The 20,516-nt window shown below is 35.8% G+C and overlaps 1 protein-coding gene across 10 annotated transcripts in view; it reads left to right on the top strand.

Annotated features, from left to right (window-relative positions):
- Psgef (Protostome-specific GEF) overlaps positions 1-20,516 on the top strand; it is a 58,092-nt gene that overhangs the window by 22,322 nt on the left and 15,254 nt on the right. For 8 of the 10 annotated variants that reach the window (XR_010276517.1, XM_064034832.1, XM_064034830.1 and 5 more), the window contains exons 5-9: positions 15,683-15,918; positions 16,130-16,313; positions 16,901-17,086; positions 17,777-18,029; positions 19,901-20,077. Coding sequence is in view for 9 of the 10 variants with exons in the window: in XM_064034832.1 (XP_063890902.1) it covers positions 15,683-15,918; positions 16,130-16,313; positions 16,901-17,086; positions 17,777-18,029; positions 19,901-20,077 (1,036 nt within the window). In the remaining variant the exon portion in view is untranslated. Of the gene's footprint in view, positions 1-944; positions 1,103-12,841; positions 13,103-15,682; positions 15,919-16,129; positions 16,314-16,900; positions 17,087-17,776; positions 18,030-19,900; positions 20,078-20,516 lie in introns of those variants that run through there. The other 2 variants (XM_064034834.1, XM_064034833.1) reach the window with 2 other exon arrangements.

Raw genomic sequence — 20,516 nt, forward strand, 5'->3', positions numbered from 1 at the left:
GGTTTTTATTCCTACATAAATAAATCTTATTTTTCTTTGTATATTGTTGTTAGGGATTTTTATTTGAGCACTAACAACGTGACTGCAATCTTTGGCCCAGAATTGTAGCGGAGAGATTATGACGAAATCCCTTGAGACCAGTATTTGTAAGAGCCTGTGAGAAAAGCCTATATACGCCGTATTGGAATGTTTCAGGCTATATGTTTATGTAAATTTGGACCTTTAAGTATGAGTAAATTTAGATATATGTACCATTTTTTTGTGTGTCTACAGCCGGCTTTACTTACTGTACTCAAAAAAATAAACTTTGACGCATAGTTGAAGGTCTAAATTTCAGACCTGATTTAAGCTCAAAGCTGATAAGTAGGTAACTGAGTTAAAGTTGAAACAATAAGCACGAAACGGATCATTTAAAGTTATTATTAGAGTCTATATTTCAATAAAGTTAGGACTTTGAGATGATACAATACTAAAATTATATAAATTATTACTACGGTATTAGAAATGATTTAAATTAGAATAAGTTATTTTGTACATGTTTACGACGAGAAAAATAGTTGTATAATACGGGAGGAAAAATGATTTTCCAGTCCATTGTACAATTTTCCCAAACGTATACAAAAGCAACCGATATCAATGCGATTGTCACGAAAAAATAGCTGAAAAGTGAACGCTTTGTCAAGTCGACTAGACACGTGACATGAATCATGAATTTCGAATGCCGAGTTCCGAATTCAAAATTTCACTAGTCTATGGTGTTCTACGTTCTTATTTTAAACATGATAGTCAAAAAGTACGTTGTAAAATATTGCAGTGCGCATCATATAATAGTAGGTTTTATTCACTTTTTCCTCCTGTAGCACTTTCATACATAAGATATTGGGGAGTTGGAGTGACGCTGGCTCGACTGGACCTGCGCACAACGATCGATTGCTCCACGACGCAGACCCGGGCAGTTGCGTTGCCGACTCTAGACGGACAGCGGTCCCGTTTTTGCCGCGTCTACCCTTTTTAAAATACGCATAGATTTTTTTAAGTGCGGTGCAGTGAAGTGATTGTGGTGGCATTATTTTATTTTAAAGTGGATTGAATTTTTTGAAGGGTAAGGTTAATATTTTTTTTAATTTCATTTTTTTTTTCATTGGGAATTTTATTCGTGTCGTGCATATTTGACACCTAGCCCACGTAGGGTCATGAAATTATTTTTTTGTTTCAAAATTCATTTTTTATCATTTACCTTTCAAATTAGTATTTTATCAAATAATCGTATCGCAGCTAGGATTTATAGCTTTATATCGCGAGTATTAAAATAATTATTTTCTGAATTTATTCACTCATATTAATCACAGTATATTATTTGGTCCTTATATACAAGGTATTTCTAAGGCTACGCGAAAATGGTCCTTTGTTCCATATTTTAACGAAATATGAAATCTAAAATTAATTATATAGGAAACATTTACGTAATTACGTTCGTGACATCATTAGATATTAAGGAACTCATTATTATTGTAATATTCATCCCTTATTAGGGTCCCATCCCCTCTAGTACAAAGTACATGAATATGGATCTATGTGGGTTACGGGGTAGGTAGCACACTAACACATTTCTATTTAAATAGTCCATTATTTTATTTTTAATTTATATTGAACCTTATGACTTGAAACTGCTTTGAAAAATGATAAATTATTACATTTTTTGTGAATTCCATCTTTGGATTTAGGATCCAGTTTCATTTCTTACCTACAATTCTAAATACCTGCTAACCTAAATTAGTCCTTTTGTAATTCATATATTTATTCATGTAACTTGAATTTTAAATAGGCTCTGTAAGAAAACATGCTTGTAGTCTTTAGTGGATCAGTAAAAAAGGCTGATGATCACGACAAACATGCCTTTCTGAAAACCTAGCCCTTCAGATTTTCATATACCTAGTAACATAGTTTGTTCAGTTACTAACCTTCTACAAAAAAAACATTTACTAACCAACTTATAGTATAAAAACCCTTTCATGACTACATTGTGAAACTGGGATAGGCTTTAATGGAAATTGGTCCTAGTTCCACCATCACGCTAATCTAATGAAGATATTTTTCACCTGAACTTACACCTGTTTTTTATCAAAATCCTAGACTGATAGACCATGCTTAGGATTAACAAACAGGCTTACTCCTTAGTAACCAATTTTCATAGGGGAAAAGTATACCTTTTTGTTCTTACCAAAGCTGCAGGTTTAATCACCTAACAAGCTCTAGAGTCAGAGTTTTTTCAAATCCTCATGACCATGACAGCCTCCGACAATGCTAAGCAAGTTCCAGGCTTCTATGCGGTATACCTAAGATATATTACACATTCCTCACTAACCAAGCGTGATATATAACTATTGAAATAAAAACGGAGCATTTTACAAACACTAGATCTTCTACCTCTTAACCTAGTTCTAGTGCTTATCGGCTGAAAAGCTCATTTATTGAGCTCGGGCACACGAGAGCAATTACTAAGAATTTATTTAAAATCATAAATTTTCCTGAATTATTGTACTGGTGTAGGATTTTATGTGGCATATATGGTTTATACGTCTAATTTATTACACAGTAGATTTTTTTTCAAAGTTATAGAAGAAGGGTCGTTCTTTGCTTTTTGAAACAATGTTGTTTCTGTAGTATTTTGTTTTAAATGACTTCAAAAACACGAAGATTCTCAATTAAACCTGCATGTACGTTTGTGACCGATTTGTCTCAGGTTCGCTGGACCGATTCTAATGCGGCTTTCAACATGATTGTTTGGATTTTAACTCTTTGACATTAAGTGATAACTTTTAGATTTTTTGAAGGATACAGCTCATTTTATAATAGAAACATCATGTGTTAAAGGAAACTAAATAACCTATACATGTTCAGACACATGAATTTGAATAGAACTTAATAAATTTAAAAAATAATAAATTTTATAGTAACCCTGATATTGCTAATATTTTTGACTGATCAAAAATGACACTTTTGTAGTCAAACAATTATTGACTGTTTTCATTTATTTTCATAGGTAATAGTTAAACCGGAATAGATTACTTTAAAAAAACATATAAAATACTAAGCTCGTTACTTCCCTTCTTTTGCCAAAAAAAACAAAGGAATACCTACCTTAAATCTATTAAGGCATAAGATACTTATCCCCTTACCCAGTAGCCCAATAGGCGAGTTTTTCCCTATTTGCGGTGTCAACAGCGTAGCTTCTGAATTATGCATACAGAATTACGATTACTGGATCAAATTTAGACTGAATTATTTAACAAAGGATTTTGTTTATGAAGATTTTGTGTTTACTAGCTTCTGCCGGCGGTTTCACTCGCTTTTTTGAAGGAACTGCTTTCATTTCACCGCTGACTGAGTTTAAAGTAGCCTGTATGTTGATCTGATGTATCAGCACATGACTGCCAAGTTTCATGAAAATACATTGGGCCGTTTGCGCCTGAAGAAGTAGCAAACATACATACACACACATGCTTGCAATCTTCTTACTTTTAGGTATAATATGAGATAGTGTGATACCTATCCTATCCTTACATTGGAAAAGATTGGTCCTAGTTTACGAAAGAAGACGTACTTAACTTTGCCTTGCTTGAAAATAAGGAGGCATATTTCCTTGTTGCCAACCGTTAACAAAACATAAATTACCACACTAGGAGTGCCAACCTTCAAAAAAATACATATAAAATTCATAAGCAGGTAACACAGAGAGTACCCTAAAATATACACTACACTAGAAGTGACCCAAGGGAAATCTTTTAGAATAAATGGGCCAACTTGAAATGACCTCTACTTGTTAGTAATATCTTATTCATGATTCTTCAGTAAATAAATATTGTAAAGCATGGTTTAACATCGATCGGGGTGAAGGTGCCCTTTCTAGTGTTCCTAGGGCTGTGGGTTAGGTACTTAATTAATTATGGTGCTTGGTTGAAAAAGTTTTTAGTGCTTATTTTTTTACAAGAGATAGAATTTTACTCTATAGTGCGTAAATTATAAGGTTTGTAGTCTAAAAGTCATGTTAAAAAAGCTTTTCCTAGCTTTGGCTTTTTGTATAAAAAAAACACAACACACTACACTAATATTATAAATGCGAAAGATCGTGCTCTGACCACAAAACTACTAAATCGATTTGAATAACATTTAGTACACAGATAGTCTAGAGCCTGAGAAAGAACATAGGCTACTTTTTACCTGGTTCCGGGAAGTTATTCCCTCGGTATTTGAACAAAACTTCAGAGAGCAGAAATAAATATTCTTCAACTAAATCTTCAATCAAAAAAGTTCGTAACTTATCGATACAGAAACGCTCACTGACTTATTTATGAAGCAGGTATATAATTATTATTTCGTCTACTAATAATAAATCTGACATTTGAACATTTTGAACGATCCGCCTGTATGTCACCTCTATTAATATCCAATGAAAAATTAACGAAACTTAAAAGGCCAAAGGTGAATAAAAATTGATCGGCTAATCTAATATTCGTTTTGTATGTTCGAGCTATTAGAAATGTAATTATTACTTTGTCTATGGATAGAAGACAATGGAAAGGTCGTTTCACAGTAATTATTCTTTATGTAAATTGATGAATGTAGTGCTTTATAGCATGTCAATATCATCATCATCATCCTCCGAGCCTTCTTCCCAACCATGTTGGGGTCGGCTTCCGGTCTAACCGGATTCAGCTGAGTACCAGTGCTTTACAAGAAGCGACTGCCTATGTGACCTCCTCAACACAGTTACCCGGGCGACCCGATAGGTACCTACCTCTTGCATGCCAATATCATCATCATCAATTTAAGAGCCCAGCTCTTGTCGGTGCAGCTCCTTCCATATACGCCTATTTAGCGCCAACTCCTGAACTTCCTTGTACGTCACAACATGCACTTTCTCTTTAATTTGTTTGATTATGTCAATATCATACTTACATAACTACCTAATAGTGGATCTGGTAATCATCGACCAACAGCTTAAGTAATTTCTGGTTTGGCATAATCTTTTTGCTCGTTTCATTGGATACCAGGGGATGGAATACCTGCTCCACGCATGCGGATAAAGAGCCTCTAGCCTACCTTAATAAATAAACTATCTACACTAGGTACTACTATTCTTTCCCTCTTTCGTTCTTTAATATTGTCTTTTTCACTTATCCGCAATTTATGACATTTCCGCAAACCAAAAATAAAATCTTCAGCTTTATTAGTACAGATTTTGGCTACACATCCTATTAAAATATGACGCAGTCTATCAGTATTTATATATCTAAAACATAATCTTATAAAATTTTCCAAAAAACGACCGCCGTCCACTGGCGTACAGCCAAGAAAAACGATATAATGATGGATGACAAGCCCGCGTACGTTATGCAAGGGAATAAGCTGTGCTGCTCTTAGTACGGCTTGGAGATATGCCACGATGAAAGGGAAAACGTGTTAAAAGTTGAGAAAATAATTAATTTATTGTGTTGAAGTTTTTTCACATTCAACAGTTTGCAATATATACGAGCAATGCATACGAGTCAGTACAAATCTATATACTTGTAAGTATGTAGCTGAAGAGGTTGTTAGCTCAATAGCGCTAAGCTCAGGAACTTCTGATCCGATTCGAATTATTTCAGTGCTAGATAGCTAAGTATTGAGGAAGGCTATAGGCTACTTTCATCCGGATACATCAATTAGCTACCTCAAGACGCGGGTGAATCCGCAGGGCCAGTTTGGAAATAAAGTTCAGTCTTTCAAAAACAAATATGATGACTTATAACGATATAATTTTCAGGCCAAATCACAACGCTTTACTTACGCTAAGAAGCCCTATACTTCATAAACCGTACACGAATATAATCCAATATTTAACCACATTAACTAAACTACCCACATGCAGTGAAAGTGTAACAAATTAGGTTAGCCTGAAGCCGGGCGCGATGACCTGCCACTAATACGACCTTAAAACCATAGAGCACTATTCTACATTACTATGCGCATAGACTAGCTGGTAACAGAGGTCGATCGATCATAAGGTTAAGCAACCCTTGTGGGGATTGACCATCTATGTCAGGATGAGTTTTCGAGTTTCGGAAGGCACCTTAAGTTAGGAGTTCTTCCGTGTTTCGGAAGGCACGTTAAATTGGCGGATCGGAGCTGTCATTTGAACATGTTTGCTAGTCGTTATGATGGAATGATGCTGGTATGGCTTACCTACCTACTGAGGGGTATCGGGTTAACCGAGTAACTGGATTGAAGAGGACAGATGGTCGTTCAATCAAAGTTATATTACAGTCAACCAGTCTTACTAAGGGATATACTGGGTTGAGGAGGATGGATAGGCAGTCTCTCCATCAAAGTTAATCTCCTTGTGAGCTCTGAGCAGTCTCTCCTGTGCCCAGCAGTGGGACGATAAAAAAAAGGCTGTAACAGTGAAGTCCAATTCTTGTTACCAAAGACTATAAATTAAATTGAAAGATTTCTTTGGCTTATTTTCAAATACATTTCATACTTAACAACATGCAACATAGTATGACTCATTAAAAAATAAAATAACATACTCAATACATTAATAATACCTCATTAATACCAGAGCACGTATAAATAAAACCGTTTGAACACCGTTTATTACTGATTCCGCCAAGAAAACACTCGATATAAAGTAATAGAAACCTAGTAAGTATTTATTATTTATAAGGCAGTTATTAAAGGCCAAGGCTTGAAAAAATAACATAATTCATGGGCTTATAGATTGACCTATCACGAAGCCAAAAAACTATAGCAAGTTACTCGCATCTCATACATAAGTTTGTCTGTGATGGTCTACTGAACACCTCAAAGAATTAATTTAACTTCCATAACCTTTCTAAGGAAAATATGAAGACAATCTCTGTACTTTTTTGCGTCATCATCTACCTAGCCGTTTCCCATCTATGTTTGGGGTCGGCTGCCAGTCTAACAGGATGAAGCTGAGTACCAGTGTTTTACAAGGAGCGACTATCTATCGCCACCACAACCCAGTTAACTGGGCAACCCTAATACTCCTAGGTACCTGTACCTAGTTAGCGTTGTACAAAATATTCGTAAAAGCTACCATTAAATGCTCAACTTCTCTTGACTGTACGTACTTCAAACATTTCAACCGCTCTATTTTTCTAGCACTATTGATCTAGAGACCTGACGCTGTGCATTGTTTTACAATAGAAGCGAGAACGCCTTTGTTCATACTCTTATTCAATAGGCCGGAACTATACCTGCATAACAATCCTGAAGTCCAACAGTAGTGCGTCTGTATTGGAAAATTCCTGTCCTGAATAACGGGAGAAGAAAAACAAATGAAGGTATTTTTGCGGGAAAATTAGTTAGATGTAGTCGTGGTAGTCTGAGTGCCAATTTTGTGAGGGGTTCCTATTAGTTTTCTATTTCTTACTGTGCATCAGTAAAACGATCAGGTATTAGACTGAATAAAAAGTTTGATTGATTTAAAAATGAACTGTCAGCCAACCGTCAGGCAAACCGACCGACAGTTTAGTCTGCAGTGCAGTGTCTTCACTGCTTGTAATGTTCTCATATTATGTCTCATTTTAACGGAAATAAGGCAAAAATACCTTTTTTTTGTCTCACCATCACTTGATTGACAAAACAAGTCTTACAGCTTTTTTCGCAACCCAATTTGTACATCATTTACTACGTAATAAAAACTACAAAATACCCAACAAATTACATTAAAAACCACCCATAATACACATAATATTATCAATAAGTAACAAGCCGATCTCACGGGGGCGTTCCACAGTATTTGATACTATATACACTTGAGGCCTCATAAAAAGACCCCTCGGTTCGGTAAATCTTGGATTAGCTCCCGTACAGTAATGTCCCGTTTATTTAGGCCGCCAGTGTAATCGGCTGGTATGTTTTTTTTTACACTGGCGGGAAAATTTTCGTAATGGGCTAATTGGTTTGGCTCGTTAATTCTTTTGTTTGGTGTATTAATAATTTGTCCTTTTTAATTATGCTTTATAATTTTATATTCAATGCTACAGTTCTACAGATGTCTATTTGGAACAAATCTAAAACTCATCATTTAAGCGTAAAACCTATACCTAGTCATTCCACAAGATCCAAATAATATAATAATAATCCAAATCCATTGGAAGTCGACCCTAACAAAGTTTTGAAAATGCTAGGCAATATATGAAAATGATATAGTCACATATTCACACTATATTCATTATCAAAACTGAAGTAATTTCAACTTAATTTCATAGTAAAACGCGGAAAAGCTACAAAACGTTCCCCCCAGCTATTAGGCAAGGTTCTGAACGACCAACTTTCAACTAATGCTTAGCTGAAACCCTTCGCTATATTATAGGGCTGTCACTCATTATATTGCAAACTATATTTTTACCCGACTGCCGAGAAGGTATATAAATGTATGTAAATTATATTCACACCCAAGTACGTGTACTTGAAAATCGCAAGAAAACCCGTTTAGTCGCTTTTGAGTTCATTGAAAATAGCTAAGACACGAAGGACCTTGCTTTATGCTCTCAATCTGAGAAAATTACAAAATAAAATCGTAGTCTTGTACTCAATTATGTTTAGGTATACATCCTTCTTTCAACATTTATAAACAAAACATTAAATGACTTGTATCAAAACAAAAAACCTGACAGTCTTCCAAATTGACCTTTCCTTAAGGAAAACAAAACTGAAACATTAAACATCAAATAATTTGCTGAGTTTTGTTCATTTTATCCTTGTAATTAAAGATTTCTGTTACTTTGCTGTCGTTTTTAAATAAAATGTTACATTACAATTATACAGAGAATTTCAGAAATAAATTAGGGTAATTTATGTCTTATTTGATCGTTACTTTTATCATCAAATCAGGTTTACCTACTTACATTTTTATAATTCAAGTTTTTTTATTACATTAAAATTTAATTTACATTGACATAACATTTTAATTTACTTTTGACATTAAAAATATTCCTTATTTACCTACATTGAATTTACAATAAATCTTCCTAAAATGAAAAATAACTTAGATACTTACATCTTTCTGACATCCCTAAATTCGTTCACTCTGAGCAAATAGGGGCAAGGCTCCCTAGTTGTTTGCGATGCCTTGGCCACGAGTAAATTATTTTTATGTTTGTTTGCCACTAAGCTAATAGCTGCTGTTTCATTGGATCCCTTCAGGGTTTTTTGACTGTGAATGATATATTAAGTTCAGCAGGATTGGAAAATATTTACTCACTTCACTCTTACTCTTACACTACTTACTCACTGCATTCAAGAGGAACTTTCTCCACCTCGATAAAAAGTAGCATAAATATATATATCTTATCTCAGGCTTTCTTTAAAACGCTTCAGTTGTTTTGGCGTTAAATAGTAGACAGACAGAATGACTTTCAAGCTTGTAATATTACTAGAGATTGTGGGGCTAAATAAATGGCAGATAATAGGAGCGCAGAAGGCTCTTTCAATTTTAATAAAAAAAAATTATACGACATTTTCAAATTCTCCCAAAATACCACATAAGGTATCAAAACACAACATCACTTAGTCCAAACTTTGCCATTAAACTGACGTCATCATTTCCATGGTGTTTAGCTCCATATTTGCTTGCCGTGTCGGCTCATAAGTTTCCGTCTACGCTTGTCAGTAAACCTTAGCTAAACGACATTTTTAAGGATCATTTCAGACTAGCGGTTTCTTCTGTACGTTGGCGTACACGCACTACATTTCGCATTTAGGAATACCTGACTCGCCTACTCATGCATATTCTGGCGTGTGCGCTCGAACCCAACTTAGTTGTCAATTGTTTAAACTGCATTTAGTTACCATTGGAACATCTTTGGCAGTCGTTACGGACAGTCATAAGCCAGAAAGTCTGACGACCAGTCTTACCAAAGGATATCAGGTTGCCAGGGCAGTTGCTCCATGGAGCATTTTATATGTAAAATAGTGGCACTCAGCAGCACTCGGTTAGACTGGAAGCCGACCTCAACATATTTGGAAAAAACATAGACAGATGATGAATTTGGTTTGTCAAAAGCACACGTGCTTTACAAAAATGCGCATGTAGGTAATACGCTAGTCTGAAACCGCCGTACATCAAACGACATTTGTAAGGGCGCCGCCCAGTTAACGCTAGGCAAAGGTTAATAGCTCTCGTCAAATACTTATGAGCAATAACTGCTCGTTATTAAGTAAAGGTTACCGTTATATTGTTAGTGAAAGCTGTTAAATGCTCATAAAATTGGTTATAAGATGGTGAAGTTAATTGCAGGAGGGATCGTTTGACAGATATTATTTTTTTATATGTACCTAAGTTAAAATATTAGAATTTAGTGACTTCTGGTGTCACTGGAAGACTACATAAATGTAGCTACCTAAAAGTTGAAACAATGATGCATATCTCTATATAAAAAAAGTTTTCCATTGCACCCGTCTGTCAATCTACTCGCGACAACTCACAGATTTTATTTAAAACTTATGCACAATAAAACATGTAAGCATTACTTTCCACGCCAATTCAACGTACGAAATCAAACCTACATAATTATGTGTATGATTCAAACTGACTGCAGCAAAAACTTCTCGCTTTACATACAAAACTAGCTTTAATTAAATTAAATACAGCCTAATTAAAACTTCCTCTTAGCTCAAGCACTCTGCTCTCAAACACAGCTCGACAGTACCATACGTTCTACTCTATAGGATAGCTTAACTCCATGCATTGGCAGTCCGCCAAACAGCCCTTAGGATTACCCCTTGTATATGAGTAAATAAAATGATATATTGGAGTATTGCTATACGTATATCGTAGGTTTTTGCCACAACATTCTTTTGTTTTTCTGGTATATGTATTTTGTTTTTTTTAGGTGTTGTTGTACGTTAGAGTTTGGTGGTATGAGTATTTATTTTGAAGAGTTGGCCTGCCTTGAATCTTTTACTGCTACTTTTGATAAGCATTTGAATGATTTTTGCCGTAATTTATAACTTAGACCACTCGACACACCCTGAACCCTCAATAAAAATACACATGCTATAATTCTAGAAATAATTACTAGCTTTCTATACTAGAAAGGAATCACCCGACTTCCGAAGGAACTTTTTTGGCACCTAAATAAAATATATATTTAAGAAAATCATCTCACACGAACTAGTGAATAGTTAAAACAATGAAACGTTCTCCAAGAATACCTCAAACATTAAAAACACAAGGCCCATTAAGCCGAACATCCGAAAAGTTTATTTTTCAAAAATAATGTCTTGAAAACAAGCACGGAAAACATCCCATGTCGTAGAGACTGAAGTTCTCATTTCGCGTATGTTACGCAGCCATTAGGGAAATTTATTTGTATGAAAATGGACTATGCTGAGGTATTTTAGTAGAATATAGGTAGACGTTATATAATGTGGTTATGGGATTTGGAGTTTGTACGGAAATATTAAAAAGTACTGGGTGAATGGTAGGTACCGATTTAGACATGGCTTCAAAACTTACCGTGTGTATTTGATATTATGTGATATTCATAATTTAATCAGGTCACTTATTTTGTAATATATACATATTGCTTTATTATTTCCTGTCCTTATCTCTATTTTGTCTTGTTTTCTTCCTGCCCTACCAACCTACTAACTCGGTTTCGGGTCAGCAATATGTCTTTTTCTATATTTCTCTATTCATCTTCCGTGAAGTAACATTCTTTTCAACCAAAACGAGGAAAACAGCACTAATATTTAAAAATATGTATATTTCAATTTCACGAAGTAATATTCTGAAATAAAGAATTCCATGATGAACATTTTCCTCACGAAAGAAAGTAAAAGTAAAAAAAGAAAAACAATAGAGTAATTTGTATAAATTGGCAATTCATTAATGTACGGTGTTCGTAGCTCGCGTGAGTCGGAACGATTTGTAGGTCCATTCTCCATTTCAGCCTTGCCGACAAAGGGCACTTTCAGACCATATAAAATATCTACGGAACTTAATACTCTTATTTCTTGAAAACCAACTCCCTATGGACAAGTTTCTGACAAACTAGGAGTAAAGAAACGCTACAAATGTTCCTTTTTTATGTTAGGCTCCACTTCTGTGGTCTCGTCTACTGGGACTGTTTTTTCGGAGTGAAATGGAACGTATGTCTTTCGGTCGTTGAACTTATCATGTTGATTGTTCTGTTGCTATGCGAAAATATGTACCTAATAACGTTTTTTCTTACTTTTTTATCACGTAAGGATATTGCTTTTTGCAGAGAAATTGGTATTCTTTCTTCCTGTTTACATAAAACTGTAATATTAAAATCGATTCGTAATAAAACTGCCCTTCAATTTACCTACTAAATTCTGCAATTTGCAATATTGAAAGGCCAATTTTTATACTAACCTGATTCCCAATTACCACTTAGCACATAATAAGTCAGATAAAGGCAGTGAACTAAATAGTAACATACGCTTTTGTAAGGCTTAATTGAGTTAATTAGCCTAGATTAGCCAATCTTATGGTAATTGACACTAATTGGATGTTCTGCTCTTCATTAGCTCGTATTAGTATCGCAACATACTTATTGGTAGTAAGTAGGCAAATTACGTAAACAGAGCCGTAGCTGTTGATATAAGCTAAGAACTTTGTTTGACTTCTGAAGACATTCAAATAAACATGACCACCACTACTTGGTAAGACCATAGGTAGGTTTAAACAAAACGATGAAAAAATTAAATTATGATTACTACTATTCTACGCTTTTTACAACAAAGCAACCAAAGCATTTCTCCCCCAACTGTTCCAACTATAAACCCGTATATTTTACAGTAAATTCACAAAAAAGATGTCGTTCGTATCCCAAACGGTCGCGGGTCTGAGTCAGACGCGTTCCCGGGAGGACCCGCCGCCGAGGCAGCACTGCTCTCACCAACACGCCCATCGCCACATGCAGCTCAGCAGAAAAAACAGTCTCCCAGAATGGGACCCTCCCGAACAAAGAACCCGAAAGAACAGCCTCCCAGCCGATATCATGGACAGAATGACGGAATCCACCATCAGCACGATATCAGAAGAGTGACAGCTATCCCCGTAAGTGTTGCGATTGGTGTCCCCGTCACTCTAGTACGCATGGATGCACTCCAATGTAATGCACAGGATGGGAGAGAAAGGCTTTGGAACAGCCCCTTGCATGCTTAGAGGCTTATGTGATTAGGGGAAGACCCTGCACGAACCCCATAGATATATGTTGTGCGTAAATGTAAGCGAAGCGAAACATGATCAAGAATGTTAAGAAGAAATGAATGTAGATGAGACGCAAGCAAGAGAAGAACATGTTAATGTAATGCCAATTGATTGAAGAACGATTGTTCGCGAAAATAATGTACAAACAAATGTGGATTTCTTTGTGTTTTATTTAAGGACAGCTATTACGGACCGATCAATTTCGGAGATTGCTTCACATAAAAGATGTATGGTAATGACACGACCAACAGTATAATACATGCAAGTGGACGTAATTTGCCTCTGGAGTATAAAAAATTCAACAAGACCATGTCTAGACGTAATATCATGCATTTGTATGAAAATCGATTGCATCATAATGTTGTTGAACCCACAATGGTAATAATTAACAATATCGAAATAAATTTTTACATTTCTTTTTAGGATAAATTCATCCGAAACATTTATTTGTGTAAATCCAATTTGGAATTCATATGGCTATTATTCGGGGTGAAACCTAAAATTCAATACACGCTCACAGAAACTTTAAAATTGCCACCAGCAAAAATCCGCTGCAAAATTTCGAGAGCTTTTCGGTGTCCAATTAATATTCGTAATCAATTTATATTTCCAGCACCCCTGCCAGCCAGCCCGGTGGTGTTCAAATCTCAAGTTGAAATTGCTTCAATTAATAACCAGCGTAATTGAGGATCGATAGATTTTATCCAGGCGGCTATTCGTTACTTTTGCCAAACATTTTTACTAAACGACGTCAACATTGTGCTATCTGTCTCAAATTTTTCATTTCCCTGTATTGTAATATATCACCATTCTTTCCTTCCTTATCTATAAGTATCATCATAACTATATCAATAAATCCTCCATCATTAGCAGTACAAGCAATTCCGCAAACCTGGATACACAGTAGTACATTGCCCCAATTTGCTACCAGTTTGTAAGCAACATAGGAGCATTTAAACCTTATTAGACGTAATGATGTGAACTGACCAGCGGTTGACGATGAAGTATCACGCACGTATATGGAGCCTACAGTCGCGGCCTGATTAGGCGGAAACAAAACTTGATATTTCATAATCGATCATTCTCGACGTGAGCTTAACAAATTGTGGGTTTGGTTATGAGTTTGCCCCTACATTTGGAAAACTACCTTACTGAATCAGGACTTTTAGTACACATGACGTATGTTTAATATTTTCATCAACTGTATTCGTATCAGTACACTATCCAAATTACATCAGCTATGTACAAAAAACGACTAATAGCGAAATTAATTTAAAAGTAAAAGAAACCCTTACGTCAGTTAAAGCCAGACTAGGTTAGAACAATTTATCAGATGAACCTGCAAGGTCGGTCGGACTTTCCCCTTACGTGCATACTAATAGAGCACGCGAAGTTATTTCTGTTGAGTGCATGCTACTGCACAGCTGTTTGTAAGCACAGATCTAACGATACCTGTATGTATAAGAATGTTCGTGTTTAATGTAATTGAAGAGAAAATAGTAGTGCAAGTATTAGTATAGATAAGTAATGAGATACAATTTATTGGAACAGGGAAAGAGGCTACAGAGAGTGTGATAAATAAATCAAATACAAAATTACAGGATACAACAATTGGATTGGATAATAAGAAAAAATACTGAAACAAAATTTTGAAGAGAACCAACAAATTGGAAACCAAATACACCAAAATGAACGAAAAAGCAATAAAAGCCTTCCCACTCCTGAAACTATGCGTAACAGGCAGGCCATATCGATGACGCCTTACGTAACACACATTATGTATGTAGGCCACGAGTCGCGGCCCCTGGGGCATGCAGCATTAAGGGCAGATGACTCATCTATATTTCACTACTTCATCACCATTTAATATTTTAATATTAAAACCTATGATCGTTAAACCAGTGTATGTTTTTGTATCTGCAAACCCTGTCTGCTTTTAATACCCAAATGTATTTTGTATGTGATTATCTTTGTTTCAGTTTGTATAATTGTCTACCTACAATTTATTGTGATCCTTAAAACTGTACTCATTCCTAAATGATGTTGTGATTTTATCGTGACCGTATTCATTGTACCCTATTGTCTTACTATTCAACTAATTTGTCGTTTACTTTATAGGAAAAAGATCTGACGTTATCCAATAGATATACTCGTATAAACTTTCATCAAAAGCCAGTACATTCTCATGAAATAAATTTCAACTGTGTTCTTTTGTCCACGTCCCGACGCGGGCTCACCATTATGTATAACGATCACCCCCTTGCGTACATTTACATATTATCCCCATCTACAGACAATCTATTGACCTAAACGAGCTCAATGGAACTGTACGGAACATTCACCATATGTACAAATCGCAAGCTTCTTTCTAAAGCAATATTTGTACAAAAAACTGTTACTTATGGAATTTCGCTCTCATTGTTGCAGGCGGAGCGAGTTTTTAGGATGTGTCTCGTTCCCACTAAAAGATGCAATTAACTGCGACATATCCGGCACGTATTTCCTGCAACAAGGCTCTGGACGCGGCCAGAACGCGACGCAGGCGCACGCAAATGACAGATTCGTTAGAGAGGACCGCGTGACTGAAGGGGACCCAGGCAAGATGGCTACCGACAACATTGAAACTAGCACTAACGATGGCACTAAAGAAAATCATGATAAAGGTAAGCTCTTTCAAATAGTCTGAGAAAATGTCAAGCCAGAAACTTAAAATTGCAAAATCTTTATTTCTCAAGCAGCAATATTATTCTATTTACATCTACACATTCATACATTCTATCTACATTTAATAAAGAGCACCAATATAAGTAGCTTCAATATCATTAAGCTACAGCCTTAAGTCAAATGTATCTTCAACATTACCCATGTCTTCAGGTGTATCAACAAACGGCCCATCATCTACCACAGCGAGCCAGGCTCAAGCAGTGGCGGCAGCACTCCAGCGCGAAGCTGATGAACACCTGTTCCTCCGATACTTGGAGCTGGACCCCCCCGAAGATCCCAACGCTCCTAGAAGAGCGCCCAGGAATGGCAGAACTCCGTTCACTACCACAAGGAAGTGAGTACGATCTATTAACCATTTACTAATTATTTATTTGTTTTAAGAGCTCCTCAATGACGTAAGATATTTTTAACAAAGATTTGTCAACTTCAGAATCAAAATCTTATACGTGTTCGACACCTTACATTTGCACGATTCCGTCAGAATCTCAGAATTGAAAGATTTTATCTTATCATAACAAAATGATTCTTTAGATTCATTCGCCCAAAAACCAGTACAGACATACAGACGATATTACAAGAGCGCTTCTTTTATGTTTTTGAATGAATTAGGAAAACCTTCGAAGCTTTTTGCATCTTAAGTGTAAGATGTCTTATTGGTACTTTGATGTTTCAAGAGTGCTCATATTAGATTAATAAATTCTGGTTTCATCGAGAGATTTCAAGTGATTTTTTACCTGACTGATGTACTTGAATTTCATAATTTGCTTTTGCATTCATTATATTCGTACTGAGAGTAATTCTGTTAGAATTTGTCACGTAGCACTTCCTAATATTGTATCTTTAAGATTTCTTTTTAAATATTTCTCTGGTTAATATCTATTTAAATTACTTATGTACTAAATTGATCCTTTTTTCTTCCAGACTCATCCGCGGTACTGCTGGTGGTTTCGGCTTCACCGTGGTATGGACCAGACCGCCCAGAGTTGAGAGGGTCGCGGCGGGAGGGTCAGCAGAACGTGCGGGGCTCAGGGCTGGCGACTACCTCGTGTTCGTGGGCAACAAAAATGTGGTGACGTCCAATGAGGAAGAAGTCAGAAACCTTGTCAAGTGAGTAGAGGCTAGATGACAATAGTTATTTGTTATACAAGAGTGCAAAGTTGCTTTTTAACCGAGGGCTCAATTTTGATGACCGAGCAAGCGAAGGATTCTAAAATTGAAACACGAGCGTAGCGAGTGTTTCAATAATTAGAATCCTGAGCGATAGCGAGGGAATCAAAAGAGCACAAGGTGAAAAATCTTTGCACTCGAGTGCAACACGTAACTTTTCATCCCACCTCATCGAGGAAATTACTAAATGCAAAAAAAACAAAATGGCGCGCACATACGAGTATCAAATTAAAAAGATGTACCTATTAAAGTTCATATATTTGAAAACTCACTTTAAAAATGAAACGACGTTAAAAATCTGTGTAAAAACAATAATAAAAAATACTTAATTAATTGAATAATTATTTTAAGCAGTATTTTATTTGTTAATATGTATTTGTTTGAAAAGTCTTATCAAGATTGTCACAAATGGAGTATTGCACACGATGTTCTAAATTCAAATCACTTTGCCGCTCTAGAGGATAAAAACGACTTTTGCGCTCAGATATCAAAGGGTAAAACTACTCTTTCCGAGATGGTGGGATGAAAAATTAATTTATATTTATGCTTTTATCACTATTGATAAACAAAAGAACTTGATAGAGTTTAAGCCCCTAAGATCTTTGTCTAATCCACATTTCCTCCTTACAGATCGGCAGGTCAAATGCTGAACATAGAAACGTTCAGAAGAGTGCCTCCAAACGGCGTTGGGATCCGACCGAGGCTGACGCAGGTGACCATTCCTCCAGCGGAGTCCACGCCCCCTCCACCTCCAAGGTCCCCAAGAGGAGCAGCCTTAGCGTCTCCAGCTACAGCTGCTCGACCCCCTACCGCCTGTTCTTCAACCAGCCAGTCTCTCGACAGACGCAAGCTCCATTTGCCCCAAGTCACATTCTCCAAAGAGGTCGGTAACGGTATCATCGTTTAGCACCTCATCGGAATCATTTTGGAAACTAGTCATCGTTATGGAGAGTCCATTTGATGTAACATTTTTACTCTTAATATCTGTAGCTATATATGGTACCTATCCATCATCAGTGTCAACGCGTTCAAGTTATTTATGGTCGAACAAATTTTCATTAACGATACCAACTTCAAGTTACCAAAATTGGATTCTGAAGTTATTTAGACTTCGTTTCATCATATTTCTGCAAGTTTGTGTACGTCTCGTGGGCTCGCCATTAGAAACATTATTCGAATTTATTATTTTGGTATTTTTTGAGGCAAAATTTTTAACGATTTTGGTGCTAGTATTGGACCTTGTATTTTCTTGTGTGGGAGTAACATTAGTTGTATGGTGTACAGTAGTGTGTATCGCATTTTGTTATTATTATTTTTCTTTTTTTTTTTCTTGTACATACTTCATGATACATTCCATTATTTTAGTTTGTAAGTTCTAGATTATTCTAAATAGGAAATTATGTGTACTGCCGGTTTTTGATCGAAATGTTTATGACCCATTAGAAATCAGTGATGAAATTATTTATTTAGATGGTAACGTAAATATTTTTATGTCAAAATTTTATTGTAATTTAAATTATTCCTTAAAAATCTGCAGTTTACACAGTCTTAGCTAGTGTATGGTCTTTTATTACAATCTTAGTTTGTAAGTGACAATCATTCAAAGGGGAATCGTTACGTTTAAGCTTACTGTTTTTGTTAATATTTATTTTGTTAATGTTTTTTTCTTTTCTTATTTATTTTCTTTGTCTTATTTCATGTGTGTTGTAACTTCAATAGGTATCATAGTGGTGTTTTTTGTATAATTTTCTTTTTGTAACTCTATGATTTTGTATTTAATTTTAATTTATTTTATTCGTGTATTGGATGCAAAAATTTCGTTCCTGTTGTTTTTATTTCGTTTTTTAATTTATGTTCTATATTTTTAAGTGCAAATAAATTTATTGCTTTTACTTTCTTTTTGTTTTTTTTTTCTTAAATAATTTTATACATTTATGTCTTTGTTTTCATTACATCACCCATTATCATTTGAAACCAGTATTTTGCATAATTTAGCGCTTGAGTTATCTCAAAAAGTAATTATAAGCCCGAATTTTGAACGAAAGGGTCAGAAGTCAAAGTAAATATTTTTTAATTTCAAATAGGCCTATAAAAGGTCAAACTGGTTGCATGGTTCTAAAGAGTTAGTCTCATGGAGAAGAACCGGCAAGAAACTCCATGGACACTCCTTTGAAAAGAAAATAACATTATTTAAAATAGTTTCCTATCTATTATTCCTGTGAAAGTTATTAAAGAAAGTTAGTTAGAAGGTTATGAAGGAGTATCAGGTCGCCCGATAAACTGAGTACCTGGAGTAGGCCAGATAGGCAGCCGCTCCACCTAGTCTGCTCCATCCAATAGGACTGGGAATCCGACCCCAACATAGCAGAATTGGCAATTAAAATGATATTATGTTATAAATCATTCAATTACAGAACATTGACTACAAAACAATCACAATCATGTTGGTGACCATAAAGAAACAAAAAAAATGTACTACCCTCTCAAATGCCATACAATCTCAGACATACATATGTCAGTTTAAGAAATGAAATATTGACGCAAGCAAATCAGAATCAGACCCAGGAGGGGTTAGCTTGTAAACACCATGCCAATTTCATATATGTACTTATACATACATATTAGGACCAGTATCATGATCCATCAACGTAGCTGCTCCTAATAATTGTTATCTGATCCGTGACAATCGTTCATCATCCACACCCATTCTTCCAAAATTCCACACAAATTAATAGGTTATTTAAACCCTCCCAGACGCCAGGGTTAGCAACTGATGGCCGAAAACGCGCGCTCCTAGCAGTGGTGGCCAGAGAACAGCACTACGGTACCTGCCTACAATTCGGCCTCGTCAGATTTGTGTCACCCCTGGCTGAGAGAGCAGACCTCATAGCGCCCAATGATCATCAGCTGCTATTCCAGAATATTGAAGAGGTGGGTAACCGAAGATTAGATTCATCATCCATGAATATCATTAAATTTGAAATAAGTATTTTTCTAATTGTTGTACAACTGCTAAGTCGAAGAGTTAGCAACATTTAAATTGTGAAGTGATTAGGCTAGATCACGAAATCAATAAATCACCCAAAATTATGATAGTTTCAAAAGAAAAGGTTAGTAATTTTGTAGCTACCCACAGTACAAGCACTTGGTTTGGAGCTAGATAACGTTGCGAATGAGCAATACAACGATTGCTGGATGCAGGTCGCCTCCAACAGGTATCTGTGGAGATCTAAGGGGGAGGCCTATGTTCAGCAGTGGACGTCCTATGGCTGAGATGATGATGATACAACGACAAATGATTGAATTTGAACATCATGTTATGTCGTATCAGACTAGTGGTTGCAGCAATTTCTCAAGACAATCAATCGCA

The sequence above is a fragment of the Helicoverpa armigera genome, chromosome 5 (genome assembly GCF_030705265.1).
Source record: "Helicoverpa armigera isolate CAAS_96S chromosome 5, ASM3070526v1, whole genome shotgun sequence".
NCBI lineage: Eukaryota > Metazoa > Arthropoda > Insecta > Lepidoptera > Noctuidae > Helicoverpa > Helicoverpa armigera.